The 21704-nt window shown below is 46.0% G+C and overlaps 1 protein-coding gene across 8 annotated transcripts in view; it reads right to left on the bottom strand.

Annotated features, from left to right (window-relative positions):
* The window catches only part of LOC135527932 (membrane-associated guanylate kinase, WW and PDZ domain-containing protein 1-like), a 212993-nt gene that overhangs the window by 7332 nt on the left and 183957 nt on the right, over positions 1-21704 (bottom strand). For 6 of the 8 annotated variants that reach the window (XM_064956605.1, XM_064956606.1, XM_064956598.1 and 3 more), the window contains exons 14-18: positions 20728-20992; positions 17851-17942; positions 11534-11729; positions 10975-11277; positions 3370-3573 (exon numbers count right to left, since the gene is read on the bottom strand). In XM_064956605.1, coding sequence (XP_064812677.1) covers positions 3370-3573; positions 10975-11277; positions 11534-11729; positions 17851-17942; positions 20728-20992 — 1060 coding nt within the window. The remainder of the gene's footprint in view (positions 1-3369; positions 3574-10974; positions 11278-11533; positions 11730-17850; positions 17943-20727; positions 20993-21704) is intronic. The other 2 variants (XM_064956603.1, XM_064956600.1) reach the window with 2 other exon arrangements.

The following is a 21704-nucleotide window of genomic DNA, read 5'->3' as shown; positions in this document are numbered from 1 at the left end:
TTAAGAAATTTCCAACTCTCGAGCAGCCTGATTTTGTCCTAAATAAACGTCACAGAAATGAAGCACAGAGCAGGATTGATGAAGCTCATTTTATTTAATCTTTATTTAACAAGGCAAGTCAGTTAAGAACAACTTCTTATTTAGAATGACGAGCTACCCCGGCCAAACCCGGGCGACGCTGGGCCAATTGTGTGCCGCCCTATGGGACTCCCAATCACAGCCAGTTGTGATACAGCCTGGAATCAAACCAGGGTCTATAATGACACCTCTGGCACCGACATGCAGTGCCTTAGACCGCTGCGCCACTCGGGAACCCAGCAATGAGGGGTTACTTTGCTGATAAAATCATTGACAACAAAAATGACCCTAAAAAGCTTTGGAAATTATTTCAGGATGCACACAATCACAGCACCAGATCAGGTGTAGCTATTGTGTGCTTCTACAGGTTCAGCAGTAATGCTCGGAAAGGTACTATCTTGTATACTGGAGCCTCAGAGTCGAATGATTTGCCTTTGCCCATAAAAACGATGTTGTCTCTGGGCAGCTTTAAAAAGAAAGTAAAAAGGTTTTGTCTGCTGTGCCCATACGATTGTCCCCTACGATGTAACTGCAACGATGAGATAGATGTTCTTCTTTGTTTTTCTGTTTTATTATCTGGCTCTCAATACCGTGTTCCATCTTGCCTCGCCATCTTGTTTCAAGAAGACCACAATGGAAATAAGTCCCAGACTTTGTGCGTTATCCTCCATGATTTAACTCATGTATGGCTTTCTCAAGTTTTATGTTGTTGTTTTTTTAATAAAACATTTATAAAAAAGGAAATCAGATTTACATGACTGAGATATCACACGACTGGGAATAAAGATATGCATCTATTAGACACAGATACCTTGAAAAAAGGTAGGGGTGTAGATCAGAAAACCAGTTAGTATTTGGTGGGACCACCATTCGCATCATGCAGCACGACACATCTCCTTTGCATAGAGTTGATCAGACTGTAGATTGTGGCCTGTGGAATGTTGTCCCACTCCTCTTCGATGGCTGTGCGAAGTTGCTTGATACTGGCGAGAACTGGAATAAGCGGTTGTACACATCAAACCAGAGCAACCCAATCATGCTCAACGGGTGACATGTCTGGTGAGTATGCAGGCCATGGAAGAACTGGAACATGTTCAGCTTACAGGAATTGTGTACAAATCCTTGCAACATTGGGCCGTGTATTATCATGCTGAAACATGAGGTGATGGCGGTGGGATGCATGGCATGACAATGGGCCTCAGGATCTCATCATGGTATCTCTGTGCATTCAACTTGCCATCATGAAAATGCAATTGTGTTCGTTGTCCGTAGCCTATGCCTTCCCATACCATAACCCCACTGCAACCATGGGGTAGTCTGTTCACAATGTTGACATCAGCAAACCGCTCGCCCACATGACGACAATAGATTCTCTAAAACGATGTTGGAGGTGGACATTCGTTAGAAAAATTGAAATTAAATTCTCTGGCAATAGCTCGTGTACATTCCTGCAGTCAGCATGCCAATTGCATGCTACCTCAAAACTTGAGATATATGTAGCATTGTATTGAGTGAAAAAATGTTGACCTTGCCACTTGCCAGTTGGTCCGCGCATGCTCTGAGTACATGGCCTGGTAGTCTGTCTGGCCCTGCGGCCTTGTGATTGTCGACCTGTTTAAAAGTCTTGCTCACATTGGCTACGGAGAGCGTGATCACACAGTCATCTGGAGCAGCTGGTGCTCTCATGCATGCTTCAGTGTTGCTTGCCTCAAAGCAAGCATAAAAGGCATTTAGTTCATCTGGTAGTCTCGTGTCACTGAGCAGCTCGCGGCTGGGTTTCCCTTTGTAGTCCGTAATAGTTTTCAAGCCCTGCCACATCCGACGAACATCAGAGCCGTTGTAGTAGGATTCAATCTTAGTCCTGTATTGACGCTTTGCCTGTTTGATGGTTTCGTCTGAGGACATAGCGGGATTTCTTATAAGCGTCCAGATTAGTGTCTCGCTCCTTGTATGCGGCAGCTCTTGCCTTTAGCTCGGTGCGGATGTTGCCTGTGTAGATGTTGTCATTGTGATCTTTAAAAAAACTGCCACGCCTTGTTTAATGAGTGGTTTTGCATTCTCTCCTCTGTGTTTGTGCTACTGATTCTCCTCTGCTCCCATCTTAATTAAGCTACATTTTACCAGTCTCTCTAGAACAAGGATGGGAAACTTTGAAGGCAGTGGGGGCCACAAAAAAATTGAACTCATCATGAGGGGCCGCAGTGGCTCGTGGGTCTGCATACCCACATCCATATCCTCACATAGTCACAGCCGGCATTAGCCTTTTAGGGGCCAAATCTCTCAGCTCAGCCAATGACAGGGCATTCTAGTGGCTGGCTTTATTGTCGTTCTGGGACAGGGAACAACACAACACATGCCTACTCATGGGGAAGGAGACTCAGACTGTCACAGACTGTTCCTGCCATAATCAGTAATACGTATGCATTTCCTACCACCTTGTTCCATTTAGACTAAGGAGTAGCAGCCAATACCAAATTGGCAGACTGCAGTTCATCAAAATGACATGAGTGTGTCTATCAGACGTTGTACTAAAATCAACACACACATACTGCATGTCAACTGACAAATTAATCTCTGAAATGGTTTCACTCTCAGGGATATTCACAATCTCTGGGTCGAAGTCAACCTTAGGTACAATGCAGCCGTTTTTATCTCAATATCAAATCATTTCTGGGTAACAATTAAATACCTTACAGTAATTGTTTTCAATTAAACGGTCAAAAATTAATAAAAATAGCTTTTTTAGCAAAGAGCAATTTCTCAAGCAAAAATGTTGCTAGGACTGTTCATGGAGAGGGAGAGGGGGGAAACTGAAAACTAGCTGTTATTGGCAGAGCGGTTTGGAACTCTCTTTCTTATTTGTCTATTAACTCATTTACCGCTTGGTGATGTCACCAGGCAGACCAAAACTCCATCCCACCAAACAGGCTTTTCAAACAGCTCTTACACTAAAAGTGCATAATTTTCACAATTTCACAGTATTATTCTAACCTCATAGTGTGACAATATAAAACTTTTATATATAATATAAAACTGGGCCTTTAACCATAAGAGTGGAAAACTTAAAACTAACTACAGAAAAGTATCTAGTGACAACATCTTCCTTCTCATTCACAGTCTCCCATTTTGAGCACAGGGCAGGGAGCATGGTCTCTCGCAGCCCAAGGTAGCTCCCCAGGTTGGTGCAAAGTGCTTCTGCCTGTGCAGAGCCGTGGTGCCCGCTGACTCCCACTAGGCCACTCTCCTCCCTACTGCATTATAAAACAGCCCAGAGAAAAAAACACGTCTTACCGTCACCCGGAATGATCCTCAGGGAGACGGTGTTCCCTGCCTCCTTGATCAGGTTGACGATGTCCGAGTGGGACTTGTTGGTGATGGAGCAGCCGTTGACGGACAGGATGCGGTCGCCCACCTTCAGTTTCCCACAGCGGTCCGCTGGGCTCCCCTCGATGATGCGCCCTATTTTGTGGGGCATGGCCACACATGCATTTCCAGCTTTGATGTTAATGTGTAGTAAGTGTGTGTGTGTGTGTGGGTGTTAATGTGATTTGGTTATCGATTACATAATTCGATTAAGGGAAGAGAAAAAGAGGATGGGAAAAGAGAAGGAAAAAAGAGAAAGGGAAGCAAAGGGTTATTAATCATCCAAACCCCCATAGGCCATTCACCCAGAGAGCACCACCCAAGAACCAGCCAACCGTTGCACTGGAAACAATGGTCCAATCAAGGAGCATGCATGCAGAACACAGCTTACATCCCTATTGGTGGACAGACTTGTATTGGTTGGTCATTAAGGAATTAATGGTCTGGGAGAAGACACTTTCCCTTGTCTCTGTCGCTTTCTCTACTGTTGTCCTCAGCACCCCTGACGTGCTAATCGATGGGACTTAAATCACATGGAACTGGTCTGGGCCCTTCGTGGCCCCCGCTCAGGAGGCTATCAATAGCTTTGACACGGCCTTACGATTGTCCTCCACTCCCCATCGGAGCCAGGGATTGATGTGGAGGATACAGCCTACGCCACAGTGGAGTGGTAAGTCACTGGAGATAATTGAGTTTCTGGTGCTCGGAATGGCTCAGAGAATGAGATGGATTCCTAAAGAGTGACACTGAGGAATCTCAGGATCCTCGCAGATGTCAAGAGAGTAACATGCACTACAGTATATCAGAGAGGCTACAGACAGAGAGATGCTAGCATTGCATGGGGCTGTACAAGGAGAGTGACAGTGTTCAATACAGCACATCTTGTTTACAGAGCAGCTCTGAACAGACCCTAAGGAGCCCCCCCCTCTCTCCCTCCATCCCTCCTACTCTCTACCTCTCTCTCTTCCCGCCTCTCTCCATTCCTCCCCCCTCTTTCTCTCCCCCTCCCGCTCTCTATCCCTCCCACATCCATATTTATCACATCACCTTGTGCTACCAGCTCCCTCCCTACGCCTTGATTAAAAACTGCACTTGTATCCTGCCACTCTATCCAAATAATGAGATATGGGACATTACGGGGTGTGACAAATACCCAGGATTTAATACCCAATCTGCTGAGCACAACACCAGCACACATCAGTTCATTATGGGAGGACGGGCTGGAGGGAGAAAAGGGGTTTGCATAGTATGATGTATGGGAGAGGGATAAAGCCAGCGGAAAGCTCTTTGTGCATTACAATACCCTAAAACATCTATGGCCCTTTCAGGCTAAAGAAGAATCCATAGATAGTGCATGTCCATCCGTTTGTGATCATGTCTCTCTGTTGGACCTCTACTAGTAGAAGGGGAGATTGGACAGAGGAACAACCCTTATCAGCACATTCATTCATCCCATCCCCACAGGGGTGATGGGGCTAAAGCAATAGGCACAGAGGGAGAGAATGTGACAGGAAGAAACTCTCAAATGATACCCACATAGGGCTCAGGTCTGGTCAGAAGTACTGCAATACATGGAGAATATAGAGTAGAATTTGAGACACCGACAGAGACAGTTGAGACAGAGACAGGTATTGTTACTCTCAGTCTGAGGACCCAGCTGCAGACGATGCAGACGAGCACATTCAGGTCACCCGCAAGAAAAGAGATACGTCTCAATGGGATTTCTCCTGCTTGTATAAATGATACAGAAAAATCGAATCAAAAATCGAATCAAACTTTATTTGTCACATGCGCTGAATTCAACAGGTGTAGACCTTACCGTGAAATGCTAACTTACAAGCCCTTAAAATGCAGTTCAAGAAAGAGTTAAGAAAATATTTACCAAATAAACTAAAGTAAAAACTAATAAAAAGTAACACAATACAATAACGAGGCTTTATACAGGGGTAACGGTACGGAGTCAATGTGTGGGAGTACCTCTGCTTTCTATTTATGGGGCTTCAACTACAGCCCACAGGATCAATGGATTCGGGCCCTTTGCGTGGCACAGTAGCTGACAAAACCTCTATTTGATAGTAGCCTGGCCCTATAGCATGTTTCACACCATGCAACATCTTCCTGGTCATCAGGCAAGCTGTGTAAGGAGACCTTGGAGCGACATTGGTGCTGCAAACTCATCAGAGGGAGCTTGATACCACATTTGTTCAGAGGAGGACATTTAAAATCCCTCGTTGACGGCTGAGTGACCTTAATGGGGCCAATTTCACTATTTTGCCTTCATAGATAAACGGTATGGACAGCTATAGATTGTGCTCGGTGGAACTTCAATTACATGCTGAGTGAATCAGCCAGGGTCGGCTACAAGTTTGCCTTTTGAATCTGTGATGGTGTTTTTGATAAAGCATCAACCAGGCTTATCACTGGCGGTGAATGTGCCTGGCACATAAAGAGATTTCTGTTTCCCTAAGCTCATGATTGTTGGGTTTGTGACCTCGGGGCTGTGTCATTAAGTCCACTCCCGTCAGAAATGGATGCCCTGCTATTAATAAAGCAGGTGGGAACTCAATGAGGAGTGACTGTCAAAATATTGTAAATCCACCCCCAAGAAATTATCAATCATATCACTGAGTGGCAAGCGGACTGGCAGGCGGTGCTGATGCACTGTTAATGTTGTGTGTTTACTGGAGTGCTTGCTTGGCAGAATCATGCTTTTCCACAATTCTCACTTTGAAAACTTTGAGGGGGACTTTTTAAGGAAATATGTTGTCTGAATAACATCAGGAGGAGTGTTCTGTTATTCGTTTTTAGGCTTAGCGTCTACCCAATCACTTGAGAACTGTTCTTGAGCAAGAGTTAACCTTTAAAGGGTTGCTTGTCAAAAAATATTGCCAATACTGTGTATGTACTGGTAACTTTCCTTCCAGTTCTCTGCTGCCTGCAACTGGAACAAACTGCAAAAATCTCTGAAGTTGGAGACTTTTATCTTCCTTACCAATTTTAAACATCTGCTATCTGAGCATCTAACCGATCGCTGCAGCTGTACATAGTCCATCGGTATATAGCCCACAGAGATAGAGAGAAATGTTATAATTTATGCTGCTGCTCTTTGCAGAGCTCTCTGCTCTTTGTTGGCCAATCATAAGTCATCAAAGTGACAGTAGGCTACAGTCATAGAGCCTCCGTGTGGGGAAAAGGTTAGGAGATATCTAATCAATAGAAAGTGGAATTTAAATGATGGAATTAAAAGTTAAAGGAGAGGGATAAGCTACAACGACCAAGAGCCAACAGGTAGGCTGCTACTGTATATTCTGAATGGAGTTGTTATTTGTAATTGTGTAGGACGAGAAACGTTAGCTAGCTTAACTAGCTTCTCCCGGTTTGATGCAGTCAAGACAGGCACTAGTAATCATATTGGATGATGAATAACCTAGCTATGGCAGCTCTTAGTCTACTATAGAGTGAATCAGCCTGGTTGGTTGCGGTCTCTTGTCTCTCCCTCCCTCCTGCCTGTTACTGTGTCACTCGGTCAAACTCCCAGTAGCCTACACACTCACACAGCCCCTGCTAGAGCATCACCACTCTCTACCTCCCTTATGCTTTATCATCTCCGGTTGATTAAGTATCTTAACCTTTTTGGGATAGGGGGCAGCATTTTCACTTTTGGATGAATAGCGTGCCCAGATTGAACTGCCTCCTACTCCTAGTATTATTAGTAGTATTAGTAGTATTGGATAGGAAACACTCTGAAGTTTCTAAAACTGTTTGAATGATGTGAGTGAGTATAACAGACCTCATATGGCAGGCGAAAACCTGAGAAAAATCCAACCAGGAAGGGGGAAATCTGAGGTTTGTGGTTTTTCAACTCAGCCCCCATTGAAGATACAGGGTGATATTAGTTGTGTTTCACTTCGCAAGGCTTCCACTAGATGTCAACAGTATTTAGAACCTGTTTTGAGGATTCTACTCTAAAGAGGGGTTCATAAGGGCTCTTTAAGTGAGTGGTCTGGCAGAGTGCCACAGCCTCTGTCTGGCAGAGTGCCACAGCCTCGGTCTGGTGCGCTCACGTGAAAGGTAGCTACGTTCCACTTCATTTGTACAGACAACGGAATTGTTCGGTTGGAACATTAATGAAGTCTTATGTTAAAAACATCCTAAAGATTGATTCCATACTTAGGTTGGCATGTTTCTACGAGCTGTAACGGAACTTTTTTTACTTTTCGTCCGACGTTCGGCGCGACCTGAACGCACTTTTGGATTTGTTTACCAAACGCCCTGACAAAAGAAGATATTTGGACATAACTGATGGACATTATCGAACAAATCAAAACATTTATGGTGGAACTGGGATTCCTGGGAGTGCATTCTGATGAAGATCATCAAAGGTAAGTGAATTTTTTAAATGCTATTTCTGAGTAATGTTGACTACCCAATATGGCGGGTATCTTTTTGGCTGCTTTGTTGTCTAAAGGCTGCACTCAGATTATTGCATGGTTTGCTTTCTCCATAAAGTTTTAAAAAAATCTGACACAGTGGTTGCATTAAGGAGAAGTTTAACGTTCCATGTATAATAGTCGTATCTTTATCAATGTTTATTATCAGTATTTCTGTAAATTGATGTTGTTCTCTGCAATATCACCACATGTTTTAGAACTACTGAATGTAACGTGCCAATGTAAACTCAGATTTGTTTATATAAATATGAACTTTATCAAACAAAATATACATGTATTGTGTAACATGAAGTCCCATCTGATGAAGATCATCAAAGGTTAGTGATTCATTTTATCTCTATTTCTGCTTTTTGCGACTCCTGTCTTTGGCTGGAAAAAAATGGCTGTGTTTTTCTGTGGCTTGGTGGTGACCTAACATAATCGTTTGTGGTGCTTTCTCTGTAAATCCTTAACGAGAATGTTATCTTTAAAATGGTGCAAAATACTTGTATGCTTGAGGAATTTTAATTATGAGATTTTTGTTGTTTTGAATTTGGCGCCCTGCACTTTCACTGGCTGTTGCGGAGGGGTTCCGCTAGCGTAGCGGAACCCCTTTGCTGCTTTCCTAACTCGGATTGGACCGGGTTGTCCTCGGGTCTGTTCGGAACCACAGTAAAGTCAATCAGCAGAATCAGGCTTCGCCAAGATTACATGCCAGATTTAACCATATTATCAGTTCAACCCAGCTCAACCAAGAGCAAATGTTAACTTATTCTCAGTCATCAAAAAATTGCAACTAAACCCAGCATAGTAGCAAAGTCTAGCTCACCATAACCCAGCCCACCGTAGCATTGCCCATCTCACTTAGCTCACCATAACCCAGCCCAGAGTAGTATTTCCCATCCCACTCAGTTCACCATAACCCAGCCCAGAGTAGTATTGCCCATCCCACTCAGCTCACCATAACCCAGCCCACCGTAGCATTGCCCATCTCACCATAACCCAGCCCAGAGTAGTATTTCCCATCCCACTCAGTTCACCATAACCCAGCCCAGAGTAGTATTGCCCATCCCACTCAGCTCACCATAACCCAGCCACCCGTAGCATTGCCCATCTCACTTAGCTCACCATAACCCAGCCCAGAGTAGTATTTCCCATCCCACTCAGCTCACCATAACCCAGCCCAGAGTAGTATTGCCCATCCCACTCAGCACACCATAACCCAGCCCACTTTAGCATTGCCCATCTCACTTAGCTCACCATAACCCAGCCCAGAGTAGTATTGCCCATCCCACTCAGATCACCATAACCCAGCCCACCGTAGCATTGCCCATCCCACTCAGCTCACCATAACCCAGCCCAGAGTAGTATTGCCCATCCCACTCAGCTCACATTAACCCAGCCCACCGTAGCATTGCCCATCCCACTCAGATCACATTAACCCAGCCCGCCGTAGTATTGCCCATCCCACTCAGCTCTCCATAACCCAGCCCACCGTAGTATTGCCCATCCCACTCAGCTCTCCATAACCCAGCCCACCGTAGTATTGCCCATCCCACTCAGCTCACCATCACCCAGCCTACCGTAGCATTGCCCATCTCACTTAGCTCACCATAACCCAGCCCAGAGTAGTATTGCCCATCCCACTCAGCTCACCATAACCCAGCCCGCCGTAGTATTGCCCATCCCACTCATCTCACCATAACCCAGCCCACCGTAGCATTGCCCATCACACTCAGCTCACATTAACCCAGCCCGCCGTAGTATTGCCCATCCCACTCAGCTCACCATAACCCAGCCCACCGTAGCATTGCCCATCTCACTTAGCTCACCATAACCCAGCCCAGAGTAGTATTGCCCATCCCACTCAGCTCACCATAACCCAGCCCACCGTAGCATTGCCCATCTCACTTAGCTCACCATAACCCAGCCCAGAGTAGTATTGCCCATCCCACTCAGCTCACCATAACCCAGCCCACCGTAGCATTGCCCATCCCACTCAGCTCACATTAACCCAGCCCACCGTAGCATTGCCCATCTCACTTAGCTCACCATAACCCAGCCCAGAGTAGTATTGCCCATCCCACTCAGCTCACCATAACCCAGCCCACCGTAGCATTGCCCATCCCACTCAGCTCACATTAACCCAGCCCGCCGTAGTATTGCCCATCCCACTCAGCTCTCCATAACCCAGCCCACCGTAGTATTGCCCATCCCACTCAGCTCACCATAACCCAGCCTACCGTAGCATTGCCCATTTCACTTAGCTCACCATAACCCAGCCCAGAGTAGTATTGCCCATCCCACTCAGCTCACCATAACCCAGCCCGCCGTAGTATTGCCCATCCCACTCAGCTCACCATAACCCAGCCCACCGTAGCATTGCCCATCCCACTCAGCTCTCCATAACCCAGCCCACCGTAGCATTGCCCATCCCACTCAGCTCACATTAACCCAGCCCGCCGTAGTATTGCCCATCCCACTCAGCTCACCATAACCCAGCCCACCGTAGCATTGCCCATCCCACTCAGCTCACCATAACCCAGCCCACCGTAGCATTGCCCATCCCACTCAGCTCACATTAACCCAGCCCACCGTAGTATTGCCCATCCCACTCAGCTCACCATAACCCAGCCCACCGTAGTATTGCCCATCCCACTCAGCTCACCATAACCCAGCCTACCATAGCATTGCCCATCTCACTTAGCTCACCATAACCCAGCCCAGAGTAGTATTGCCCATCCCACTCAGCTCACCATAACCCAGCCCACCGTAGCATTGCCCATCTCACTTAGCTCACCATAACCCAGCCCAGAGTAGTATTGCCCATCCCACTCAGCTCACCATAACCCAGCCCACCGTAGTATTGCCCATCCTACTCAGCTCACCATAACCCAGCCCCCCGTAGTATTGCCCATCCCACTCAGCTCACCATAACCCAGCCCACCGTAGCATTGCCCATCTCACTTAGCTCACCATAACCCAGCCCAGAGTAGTATTGCCCATCCCCCTCAGCTCACCATAACCCAGCCCGCCGTAGTATTGCCCATCCCACTCAGCTCACCATAACCAAGCCCACCGTAGCATTGCCCATCCCACTCACCCAAAGTAGTCCCAGCATCAGGCCTGGAGACCGACGACACAATGACGAATCCGAAGCCCTCGTTCTCCCCGCGTTGGATCTCCATGTCATATGGTTGCAGGGCTGCGGGGACCACAGCACTGCCGGAGCCCCCTCCCCCCCCACTGCCGATCCCACTGGTGGAGCCACTGCCGGAGCTGACTGTGTTGAGGGAGTTCTGGCTGCCCTGGGGGGTTCGCTTGCCCTCGGTCAGGGAGGGGGCCTGGGTGCTGCTGTGGTGCGACGAGGCCGGGGATGGGGGCACATCACCCTCCCCTTTACCCACTGAAGAAGAGATGGGGGGAATGAAGAGGTGGGCAGGCAATATAAAAACCTGTTCAGCAAATATCCCCCCCTTATGTTTGGCACGGGCTAGTGATAGTTCACTGAGCCAATAAGCAATAGGTTTTAACTAGCGTGGGCAGTGTAGGTGGCCGCTGTTGTGGAGTGTGTGGGTGAGTGTGTATGGTGAGTGTGTGTGGTGAGTGTGTGTGGTGAGTGTTTGCCTGTGTATGCATATGCCTCTGTGACCCGTCCTCACCTCCGTATCCTGAGCTTTTGCGTCGGACCGTGAGGTTGACGTGGCCCTGCTTGGCGGCCTGCTGCATCAGCTGCACCACCAGCTGGTGAGACTTGCCCACCACCGCCGTGCCGTCCACACAGATGAGCTCGTCCCCCGAACGCAGACGCCCGTCCTCATCTGCTGCTCCATACTTCACTATGTGCCCAATGTAGATCTACAAAATACCATACAGATACATTAGCTCGGTACTTCATTATGGGAATACTCTAGATCTACAAAACATGATACATATAAATCAGCCTTGTACTTCACATGTAGTTCAAGTTCAACGCAGCTAAATTAAACCATTTGATGTTCCATTCCGTCCCGAAGCACAGAATCATCTGGAATGCCATTGGATGCTGTAGCGTTAAAATGTCCCTGAAATGGAACTAAGGGGCTTAGCCCGAAACATGAAAAACAGCTCCAGACCATTATTTCTCCGCCACCACACTTTACAGTTGGCACTATGCATTGGGCTACTGGCACTGACACTGGCTTACTGGTGCTCTTTCATGCCATCCCTAGGAGGGGTGCGCCCCTTGGGTTGTGCCGTGGCGGAGATCTTTGTGGGCTATACTCGGCCTTGTCTCAGGATGGTAAGTTGGTGGTTGAAGATATCCCTCTAGTGGTGTGGGGGCTGTGCTTTGGCAAAGTGGGTGGGGTTATATCCTTCCTGTTTGGCCCTGTCCGGGGGTATCATCGGATGGGGCCACAGTGTCTCCTAACCCCTCCTGTCTCAGCCTCCCGTAATTATGCTGCAGTAGGTTATGTGTCGGGGGGCTAGGGTCAGTTTGTTATACCTGGAGTTCTTCTCCTGTCTTATCCGGTGTCCTGTGGGAATTTAAGTATGCTCTCTTTAATTTTCTCTTTCTTTCTCTCTCTCGGAGTACCTGAGCCCTAGGACCATATCTCAGGACTACCTGGCATGATGACTCCTTGCTGTCCCCAGTCCACCTGGCTGTGCTGCTGCTCCAGTTTCAACTATTCTGCCTGCGGCTATGGAACCCTGACCTGTTCACCGGACATGCTACCTGTCCCAGACCTGCTGTTTTCAACTCTCTAGAGACAGCAGGAGCGGTAGAGATACTCTTCATGATCGGCTATGAAAAGCCAACTGACATTTACTCCTGAGGTGCTGACTTGATGCACCCTTGACAACTACTGTGATTATTATTATTTGACCATGCTGGTCATTTATGAACATTTGAACATCTTGGCCATGTTCTGTTATAATCTCCACCCGGCACAGCCAGAAGAGGACTGGCCACCCCTCATAGCCTGGTTCCTCTCTAGGTTTCTTCCTAGGTTTTGGCCTTTCTAGGGAGTTTTTCCTAGCCACCATGCTTCTACACCTGCATTGCTTGCTGTTTGGGGTTTTAGGCTGGGTTTCTGTACAGCACTTTGAGATATCAGCTGATGTAAGAAGGGCTATATAAATACATTTGATTTCATTTGGGTAGATAGCGTTCTCCTGGCATCCTCCAAACCCAGATTTGTCCGTCCAACTGCCAGATGGTGATGCGTGATTCATCACTACAGAGTTTCCACTGCTCTAGAGTCTAATGGCGGCTAGCTTTACACCACTCCAGTTGACGCTTGGCATTGTGCATGGTGATCTTAGGCTTGTGTGCGGCTGCTCGGCCATGGAAACCCCTTTTATGAAGCTCAACGAACAGTTATTGTGCTGACGTTGCTTCCAGAGGTGGTTTGGAACTCGGTACGTGCTTCAGCACTTGGCGGTCCCATTCTGTGAGCTTGTGTGCGCTACCACTTCGCTGCTGAGCCGTTGTTGCTACTAGATATTTCCACTTCACAATAACAACACTTACAGTTGACTGGGGCAGCTCTAGCAGGGCAGAAATTTGACGAACTCATTCTTTGAAGGTCCCAGGTTGAAAGTTACTGAGCTCCTCAGTAAGGCCATTCCACTGTCAATGTTTTTCTATGGAGATTGCATGGGTGTGTGCTTGATTTAATATACATGTCAGCATATATACAGCATATAAAATATATACAGTATATAGTATATATAACTCCCTTTCTCTACTTTCTCTCTGTTCATGTCTCTGAAAGAAAAATATGCCACATAACCAACACATTCTGTCTAAGTCTGGCTAAATGAATCTCCTAAGAACAGCACGCAGGCCTACCTCATGTAACAGACAGCACCAGTCATATCTCTCAGAGACACAGAAACATACAGTGTAATCTACATTTCTACTGCTTCAAATTAGAGGGAGAGAGTGGGGGAGAACAACTGATGCAGACAGAATAGAGAAGGAAGACTATGAGGCTGTTGGTTCGGTCGAGCATCACAGTGTGAGCTGACACAGAATGTGTGTGTGTGTGTGTGTGTGTGTGTGTGTGTGTGTGTGTGTGTGTGTGTGTGTGTGTGTGTGTGTGTTTGAAGCTTAACAAAGAAAACCCAAAAGGCAGGGACTCTGACAGGAAACATAGTGATGAGGCTGTAATCGAATATTGAGGGTTCTGTACATCAGCTGCCCTTTCAACACACAGTATCACGCAGAAAGTGCTGTTTAATTCAGAACTTTAGTGTTTATTTACGATGTAACACGTGATGTAATAACCAGACACGGGGAATGTTTTATGCTTCCAGTCTTGCTGTAGAATGCTTAATTGTCAGTCATGTATAGAGTGGCTTTCTTTCCACATTTTGTTACGTAACAGCCGAAATTCTCATCAATCTACACACAATAACCCATAATGACGAAACGAAAAGAGGGGTTTTAGACATTTTTGCACATTTAAAACAAAAAACAGAAATACCTTATTTACATAACTATTCAGACCCTTTGCTATGAGACTCGTAATTGAGCTCAGGAACATCCTGTTTCCATTGATCATTGTTGAGATGTTGCTACAACTTGATTGGATTCCACCTGTGGTAAATTCAATTGATTGGACATGATTTGGAAAGGCACACACCTGTCTATATACAGTGGGGCAAAAAAGTATTTAGTCAGCCACCAATTATGCAAGTTCTCCCACTTAAAAAGATGAGAGAGGCCTGAAATGTTCATCATAGGTACACTTCAACTATGACAAAATGAGGAGAAAAAAAATCCAGAAAATCACATTGTAGAATTTTTAATGAATCTATTCGCAAAAAATGATGGTGGAAAATAAGTATTTGGTCACCTACAAACAAGCAAGACTTCCGGCTCTCACAGACCTGTAACTTCTTCTTTAAGAGGCTTCTCTGTCCTCCACTCGTTACCTGAATTAATGGCACCTTTTTGAACTTGTTATCAGTATAAAAGACACCTGTCCACAACCTCAAACAGTCACACTCCAAACTCTACTATGGCCAAGACCAAAGAGCTGTCAAAGGACACCAGAAACAAAATTGTAGACCTGCACCAGGCTGGGAAGACTGAATCTGCAATAGGTAAGCAGCTTGGTTTGAATAAATCAACTGTGGGAGCAAGTATTAGGAAATGGAAGACATACAAGACCACTGATAATCTCCCTCGATCTGGGGCTCCACGCAAGATCTCACCCCGTGGGGTCAAAATGATCACAAGAACGGTGAGCAAAAATCCCAGAACCACACGGAGGGACCTAGTGAATGACCTGCAGAGAGCTGGGACCAAAGTAACAAAGCCTAACATCAGTAACACACTACGCCGCCAGGGACTCAAATCCTGCAGTGCCAGACGTGTCCCCCTGCTTAAGCCAGTAAATGTCCAGGACTGTCTAAAGTGTGCTAGAGAGTATTTGGATGATCCAGAAGAAGATTGGGAGAATGTCATATGGTCAGATGAAACCAAAATATAACTTCTTGGTAAAAACTCAACTTGTTGTGTTTGGAGGACAAAGAATGCTGAGTTGCATCCAAAGAACACCTTACCTACTGTATGGGGGTGGAAACATCATGCTTTGGGGCTGTTTTTCTGCAAAGAGACCAGGACGACTGATCCGTGTAAAGGAAAGAATGAATGGGGCCATGTATCGTGAGATTTTGAGTGAAAACCTCCTTCCATCAGCAAGGGCATTGAAGATAAAACGTCCAAACGTCCTGCACGGTGTTGGGCTGTAAGCACAACCCCCACCTGTGGACGTCGGGCCCTCATACCACCCTCATGGAGTCTGTTTCTGACCATTTGAGCAGACACATGCACATTTTTGGCCTGCTGGAGGTCATTTTGCAGGGCTCTGGCAGTGCTCCTCCTGCTCCTCCTTGCACAAATGCGGAGGTAGCGGTCCTGCTGCTGGGTTGTTGCCCTCCTACGGTCTCCTCCACGTCGCCTGATGTACTGGCCTGTATCCTGGTAGCGCCTCCATACTCTGGACACTCTGGACACTCTTACCACAGCTCGCATTGATGTGCCATCCTGGATGAGCTGCACTACCTGAGCCACTTGTGTGGGTTGTAGACTCCCTGTCATGCTACCACTAGAGTGAAAGCACCGCCCGCATTCAAAAGTGACCAAAACACCAGCCAGGAAGCATAGGAACTGAGAAGTGGTCTGTGGTCACCACTCCTTTATTGGGGGTGTCTTGCTAATTGCCTATAATTTCCACCTGTTGTCTATTCCATTTGCACAACAGCATGTGACATGTATTGTCAATCAGTGTTGCTTTCAAAGTGGACAGTTTGATTTCATAGAAGTGCAATTGACTTGGAGTTACATTGTGCTGTTTAAGTGTTCCCTTTATTTTTTTGAGCAGTGTATATATTTTTTACCTTTATTTAACTAGACAAATCAGTTAAGAACAAATTCTTATTTTCAATGACGGCCTAGGAACAGTGGGTTAACTGCCTGCTCAGGGGCAGAACGACAGATTTGTACCTTGTCAGCTCGGGGATTTGAACTTGCAACCTGGCTGCTAGTCCAACGCTCTAACCACTAGGCTACCCTGCTGCCCCAAGGTCTCACAGTTGACCGTGCATGTCAGAGCAAAAACCAAGTCATGAGGTGGAAGGAATTGTCTGTAGAGCTCCAAGACAGGATTGTGTCGAGGCACAGATCTTGGGAAGGGTACCAAAACATTTCTGCAGCATTGAAGGTCCCCAAGAAGATAGTAGCCTCCATCATTCTTAAATGGAAGAAGTTTGGAACCACCAAGACTCTTCTTTGAGCTGGCTGCCCTGCCGAACTGAGCAATCAGGAGAGAAGGGCATTGGTCAGGGAGGTGACCAAGAACCAATGGTCACTCTGACAGAGCTCTAGAGTTCCCCTGTGGAGATGGGAAAACCTTCCAGAAGGACAACCATCTCTGCAGCACTCCACCAATCAGGCCTTCATGATAGAGTGACCAGACAGAAGCTACTCCTCAGTAAAAAGGCACATGACAGCCCACTTGGAGTTTGCCAAAAGGCACTCAAAGACTCTAAGAGCATGAATAACAAGATGCTCTGGTCTGATGAAACCAAGATTGAACTATTTGGCCTGAATAACAAGCGTCATGTCTGGAGGAAACCTGGAACCATCCCTACGGTGAAGCATGGTGATGGCATCATCATGCTATAGGGATGTTTTTCAGCGGCAAGGAGACTAGTCAGGATTGAGGGAAAGATGAACGGAGCAACATATAGAGAGATCCTTGATGAAAACATGCTCCAGAGCTCAGACAGGGACGAAGGTTCACCTTCCAACAGGACAACGACCCTAACCACACAGCCAAGACAAAGCAAGTCTCTGAATAGCTTTGAGTGGCCCAGCCAGAGCCTGGACTTGAACCTGTGCAGCAATGCTCCCCATCCAACCTGACAGAGCTTGAGAGGATCTGCAGAGAAGAATGGGAGAAACTCCTTCAATACAGGTGTGCCAAGGTTGTAGCAAGGTTGTAGCATCACACCCAAGAAGACTCGAGGCTGTAACCACTGCCAAAGGTTAAATTAAATATCACATTTACATAAGTACTCAGACCCTTTACTCAACAAAGTATTGAGTAAAGGGTCTGAGTACTTATGTAAATGTGATATTTAATTTAAAAAATGTTTATATACATTTTTATATACATTTTATTTTATTTTAATTAAAATAAAAAAACGTTTTTGCTTTGTCATTATGGGTTATTGTGTGTAGATTGATGAGTGGGAAAAAACAACATTTTAATAGATTTTTGAATTTGGATAGTCCATGATAACTGATAACGTAACAAAATGTGGAAAAACTCAAGGGGTCTGAATATTTTCCGAAAGCACTCTAAATGAATGGTGTGCTGCATGAAAAGATCCCATTACAAACCTTTTGCATTTCGTTGGTGCATCCAAAAAACTGTGACAGACAAGGGATATGGTGGAGGAACGGTGCAGAGATACTCACCGGCTCTCCGGCCTCATTTCCTCCCAGGATGCGGAACCCAAAACCTGTATCCTTCCGCCACAGGAAGACCTCCTGCTCCTGGCAATCTGGCTCTGAAACACACAGGAGCTCAGTGGAGGTGCAACAGGGAGTAGACCTGACACTCAGACAGTTAAACCTACATGACTGTTGCATTAATCAATACACTGCAATTAAGTTCAGTATTCATAATCATAATATAATATATACTATTTTGCAGAAACTTTTATCCAAAGCGACTTACAGTCATGCGTCCATACATTTTACGTATGGGTGGTCCCGGGATTCAAGCCCACTATCCTGGCGTTGGACTACATTTCAATTCAGTTCAGTCAGATCTTGTTATTAAACTATCTGGTATGAACACCCCCTCCTCTCTACGCTCCTCTGCATCACTGGGCATATTAGGTTCCTTCTCTCAGGTGCAGGGTTGGCTCCCAGAGGACAGGAGGAACAAATGCCATGTACATGCTCTCTATGAATGTGACCTTCTAACTCTCTGCCTCTTTTTCTCGTTCCGTCTCTCTCTGAGGAAAACAAACATGCGTGGCTGTGAGAGGACACAGGCAATTTGGTGTTAGTCTGTTCACCCACAGGGCCAGTCTGAACACAGGGCATGGACATGTCTGTCTGTCTGTCTGTCTGTCTGTCTGTCTGTCTGTCTGTCTGTGTGTGTGTGTGCAGGTTGGATAAGTCATTTGCCTTCCACTGATCATTGTTCCTAGCACAGCAGATCTCTCTCTCACTTGCACGCACACATGCAAGCACAGCCTGTAACTGTCAGAAAACATATCCTCTGCAGGAGGGTCCCAGCATGGTCTCATCTCTAGCCCTGTCTCAGTCCTATCTCTGTCCTATCTCCTGACACCACCAACACCACAGAGCACCATAATGCTGATATGAGTCCATGACAGACACACAGACGCACCAGCACACATTAAATACCTCTCCTTTCCTCTCAACCCCCATCTCCAACTCTAACCCATTCTAATAATCTAGCCCAACAAACAGTAAGATCAGCTCCATGGTGGAGGGATCACCAGGCCCAGTTAATATTTAATCAGCAGCAGACCTAGATTCTACTGGCTCTACTTTACATACTGATTAACTAGCACTGCAACACCACCTGCACTGATTAACCAGCACTGCAACACCACCTGCACTGATTAACCAGCACTGCAACACCACCTGCACTGATTAACCAGCACTGCAACACCACCTGCACTAATTAACCAATACTGCAACACCACCTGCACTGATTAACCAGCACTGCAACACCACCTGCACTGATTAACCAGCACTGCAACACCACCTGCACTGATTAACCAGCACTGCAACACCACCTGCACTGATTAACCAGTACTGCAACACCACCTGCACTGATTAACCAGTACTGCAACACCACCTGCACTGATTAACCAGCACTGCAACACCACCTGCACTGATTAACCAGCACTGCAACACCACCTGCACTGATTAACCAGCACTGCAACAACACCTGCTAGCATACACACAAACAGGCTGAGGCTGGCAGGCAACTAGCACTACTCACTGACATACATACATACATACATACATACATACATACATACATACATACATACATACATACATACATACATACATACATACATACATACATACATACATACATACATACATACACACACAAGCTGCACATGCACACATAATGAATTTATTCTGATAATGGATGCATTTTTAATACACCATGAATGTAAACACATTATTGTTGCCAGACCTGCAACAGCTTGCCTCTTATAAAGTGCAAATGGCATTTGAGAAACAACATTACATTCCTATAACACTAAATTATGTTTGCTTGTCTCCCCACTGAGTTTAATTGTATATGTTGCAATGTACTGTAAATGACCAGACTCTTTAATAAAGAATAACTGTTTTTCTCGAGGAGTCATCATATTGGCCCCGAGATGGAAATGAATGACCCATTGTTTGGAGAGCAAACCATTTATCTCAAGAGACTTGTAGAGAGTATAGTAAATAAGTGGGGTGGCGCCCTCCTCCACTCATGAATAATGGAAGACCTGAGTTGTGACTGCAAAGGATATGGGGGAGAGTCTTAAGAACAGATGTTTCTGCTTTTACAACTCAAAACGGGGCTGCCTTCTATCGCCCAGTGTACCTTCTATCATTCCCAATTCTTAGGGTTAGAACAAGGAAAAAGTATTGTATGCTATTGAACTATTGTTCAAATAGATTTTTTTTTCTGCTGATGAGAACATCAACATTATTTTTGTCAAATAGCTCATGACGTAGGCTTGGGTCAACACTGGATATACCATATATTTCATTTCTGAGTCGTCAGCAAGGTAGGATGCATGTGATCCTGCATTTCTAGTCTCTAATTCCGCTGGCATCAGACCTACACAAGTCCTATATTGAGAGGTGTCGATAGCCTCACAGAGCAAGAAACATGTCTGTGTCTGAAGGAGACTAAGCTCTCCGAGTCATCTTCTGTCACAGAGTCAGGTTTGACTCAAACACACACACACACACACACACACACACACACACACACACACACACACACACAAACACAGCTGTTCCTACAAAGTCCTGAACAATGCTTCTCCTCCAGGACACAATGCAACACCCACTTACTTAAACACACTCATACACTGCCTAGTCTAATCCCAACAGAATAATCAGAAATGATTCGCGAGTTTCTCTCTTCCCACCAATCAACAGGTATGATGATCAGATCTCAGGCTCATTCACTCTAGTTTATACATTTTTGATGTATTTGTGTTCGGCAGCATTGTTGAACCTACACTTCAGTTGTGCCAAACAACCACAATGAAGTGATGACTGATGACTCACGTCTGCTTTCATACATGCTCCTGGACTGGGCCCAGATCTTGAAGGGGTCTGGCTTCTTCTGGAGGGTCATGGTACCATCTCCAGGGTCCTGGGTGGGCAGGGGAGGCAGGCCAGGCAGCAGCTGAGTGGGGGCGGCCGGAGGGGGGCCTACGGCCTCACTGGGCATGTTGGAGGAGGGGTGGCTGGGAGAGTCTGTGTGGGTGCTGCGATGGCTGCACACACTGTGCTGGGAGCTGCTCTGACTGTCCTTCCTCTCCAGCTGCTGCTGAATGGACAGAATGGGGAGGGAGAGAAAGGAGGGAGAAAAGGTGGAAGACAGGGGGAGAGATATAAGACGAGAAGGTGAGGTGATAGTGAGAAAGAAGGAGAAAGAGAGGGCCGAATAAGAGAAGACAGAATAAAGACGGAGTGAAAAAGGAGAGGGAAGGTAGTAGAGAGAGAGAGAATAAGGAAACAACCATCCAAGGTCATTATCATAGAAACACCAAGTGAATTCATTGTGTCGGTCAGTAAGAGCTGCTTTCTAACGGTGTGCGGGAGAGATGACATGGTTTCTATGACGCCCACACACAGAACAGTCTCTGAATAGTTTCTTTATATTACAATAAGACAACACGATGTGTTTATTCATACACACACTGCGTTCATGTCCCCCCATTTATCATGACACCAGGAAGGCGAGAACTGCTTCCCACCAAAATGGGCTGAAATTTCAGACGGTCTTCTCAAATAGTTCTTTACACTAAAAGGTCATTATCATCATTTTCACAATTGTACAGAATTAATGTTCCAAACCTCTCAGCCAATGACACTAGTTTTCAGTTTTTTTATTTATTTTTTATACAAAAAAGATATATTCAGTTCAGTGCAATTCACTGAATATAAGACCTCTAAGCTTGGTTATAAGACTGTGGGACATTTGAAGAAGCGTATAAAAATGGAATATGAAAAACCTGTAGGTGTCTAACACATTGAAC

This window comes from Oncorhynchus masou, chromosome 33, assembly GCF_036934945.1.
Source record: "Oncorhynchus masou masou isolate Uvic2021 chromosome 33, UVic_Omas_1.1, whole genome shotgun sequence".
Taxonomy (NCBI): Eukaryota; Metazoa; Chordata; class Actinopteri; order Salmoniformes; family Salmonidae; genus Oncorhynchus; species Oncorhynchus masou.
The sequence above is the reverse complement of the archived record's forward strand: the minus strand, read 5'-3'. Positions and strand labels throughout refer to the sequence as shown.